The sequence below is a fragment of the Cebus imitator genome, unplaced genomic scaffold (genome assembly GCF_001604975.1).
Source record: "Cebus imitator isolate Cc_AM_T3 unplaced genomic scaffold, Cebus_imitator-1.0 Scaffold101, whole genome shotgun sequence".
Lineage (NCBI taxonomy): Eukaryota > Metazoa > Chordata > Mammalia > Primates > Cebidae > Cebus > Cebus imitator.
In genome coordinates, this window is record NW_016107416.1 from 1,935,757 (window position 1) to 1,938,601 (window position 2,845).

The following is a 2,845-nucleotide window of genomic DNA, read 5'->3' on the forward strand; positions in this document are numbered from 1 at the left end:
AAAAAAAAAAAAAAAAAAAAAAAAAAAAAAAAAGAAATCATGTACCCATTCATAGTTACTCTTTGTATAATTAGTTTACCATACCTAATAATGTATGTAACTTTGTATAACTGACTATAAAATATGATAAAAGTAAGTACTATGCAATTTCCAAAATTATTCAGCCTCTAGGTTTGTTTGTTTTGAAGGCTTGATAATTTTGAACATGGACATTTTCTTTGATGATATTTCCCTATTTGGACACCAAAATTATTTAATAGAAGAAAGAGTGGTGAGAATAATCTGAGTAGGAGGGGATGCTTTTGGGAACGAGTTTTAAAATTTCAAATGAATTCATGAACGGAAGAAAGTCATTGAATATAAAATTACAAATTTATTTAAAGATTTCAGTTCAAATAATAGGGAAATTTATAAAGTCATTCAAATAAGACTAAGATTTTATATAATAATATTTTGGAAAGATTAAATAATTTGTCATTCTTTAATTTCCTTTATTTTAGCTTCGCAGAATCAAGAACGGCTATGTGCATTTAAAGATCCATATCAGCAAGACCTTGGGATAGGTGAGAGTCGAATCTCTCATGAAAATGGAACAATATTATGCTCAAAAGGTAGCACCTGCTATGGCCTTTGGGAGAAATCAAAAGGGGACATCAATCTTGTAAAACAAGGCAAGTGATACTTTCCTTACCTAAAATGACTTTATGTTTTATACAATTGATGTTTATCTAAAATTGACATGGGAGTACATTAAAATCCTGTTAAGAAAAACAGTGAATTTAAAAGTGTATATATAAGGCCAGGCACAGTGGCTTATGCCTGTAATCCCAGCACCTTGGGAGGCAGAGGTGGGCAGTGGCTAACATGGTGAAACCTTGTCTCTATTAAATACAAAAATTAGTGCACCTATGGTCCCAGCTACTCGGGAGGCTGAGGCAGCAGAATGACCGAACCTGGAAGGCAGAGGTTGCAGTGATCTGAGATGGCACTACTGCACTCCGGCTTGGGCAGAAAAGCGAGACTCCATCTCAAAACAGACAAAAAAAAGTGTATATTTATATATTTATCCACAAGGGCCAAATTTATGAAAGGCTATTTATTTTTAGATTATTTTAAAAACAGCTTTCTTCTTAAAATGTTATACATGCCCATTCTGTGAATTGTGGAATATATAGAAAACTATAAAGAAAACAAAGACTACAATAATATACTCTTTAAAAAATATTTTTACTGGCCGGGCGTGGTGGCTCACACCTGTAATCCCAGCACTTTGGGAGGCTGAGGTGGACGGATCACGAGGTCAAGAGATAGAGACCATCCTGGCCAACATAGTGAAACCCTGTCTCTACTAAAAATACAAAAATTAGCTGGACGTGGTGGCATGCGCCTGTAAACCCAGCTACCCAGGAGGCTGAGATGAAAGAATTGCTTGAACCCAGAGGTGGAGTTTGCAGTGAGTCGAGATTGCACCACTGCTCTCCAACCTGGCGAGTGAGCAAGACTCCACCTCAAAAAATATATATATTTTTACTGTATTAGTTTGTCTTCTTCAGGTGTATTTTTTATGTGCCTTTATGTTATTATGTGTGTGTACTTTTTAAAAAAATTAGGAATGTATTGGATAAACAATTTCATACCCATTTTTTCCACCTTAATTATAAGCATTTGTTCCATGTCTTTACAGAATCTCTGAAAACCTTTTTAACTTCTGCACAACATATCATTGTACACTTTTACTTACAGATTATTCTATTGGTAGACATTATGTTATTTTCATGTTTTCACTGTAATGCATAGTGAAACACAGTTGTTCAGTGAACAACTTTGAATATAATTCTTTGTATATGATTGTTTCCTTGAAAGACATCCCTTGATGTAGAATTATTAGGCTATAAAATATATGCATATTTTATTTATTTATTTATTTTTTTGAGATGGAGTTTCGCTCTTGTTACCCAGGCTGGAGTGCAATGGTGCGATCTTGGCTCACCGCAACCTCTGCCCCCTGAGTTCAGGCAATTCTCCTGCCTCAGCCTTCTGAGTAGCTAGGATTACAGGCATGCGCCAACATGCCCAGCTAATTTTTTTGTATTTTTAGTAGAGACGGGGTTTCACCACGTTGACCAGGATAGTCTCGATCTCTTGACCTCGTGATCCACCCGCCTCGGCCTCCCAAAGTGCTGGGATTACAGGCGTGAGCTACTGCGCCCGGCTGAATATTTTAAAAATTGTAAAAAAGTTTCCATGTGGCTTTCTAAAAGTACCATTCATTTATATGCCCTCTAACACTGTATGCATGTGTCTGTGTTACTGAGTCCTTTTTCTTATATATATTATTTATGTATTTGTTATTTTATTTTTGAGACAGTGACACTCTGTTGCTCAGGGTGGAGTGCAGTGGCACATTCATGGTTCACTGAAACCTTGACCTCTTGGGCTCAGGCAATCCTCCCAAGTTGGTAGGACCACAGGCAAGCACCACCATGCCCAGCTAACTTTTAAATGTTTGTAGAGATGTGGTATTCCTATGTTGCCCAGGCTGGTCTCAAATTCCTGGACTTAAGTGATCCTCTTGCTTTGGCTTCCCAAAGTGCTGGAATTCTATGTGTGAGCCACTGTGCCCAGCCATATTATTTTTTAAACCTAGAACAATTTACTTGGTATAGACAAAAATGAAGCCTTACTCTTGCTTTAATAATTCTTAGATTAATCATGCAGTTAAACATTTTTTTGGTGGCCTTTTTCTTCCCATGAAATGTCTTTTGTACATTTTTCTGTTTCTTAAAAATGTTTCCTGTTGATTTGCAAAACTGTTTCCTAGCTTTTTTTTTTTTGAGACGGAGTT

The 2,845-nt window shown here is 36.3% G+C and overlaps 1 protein-coding gene across 1 annotated transcript in view; it reads left to right on the top strand.

The window, feature by feature from the left end:
- The window catches only part of BMPR2 (bone morphogenetic protein receptor type 2), a 180,319-nt gene that overhangs the window by 91,778 nt on the left and 85,696 nt on the right, over positions 1-2,845 (top strand). Inside the window, exon 2 of the mRNA XM_037741502.1 lies at positions 501-671. Coding sequence (XP_037597430.1) covers positions 501-671 — 171 coding nt within the window. The remainder of the gene's footprint in view (positions 1-500; positions 672-2,845) is intronic.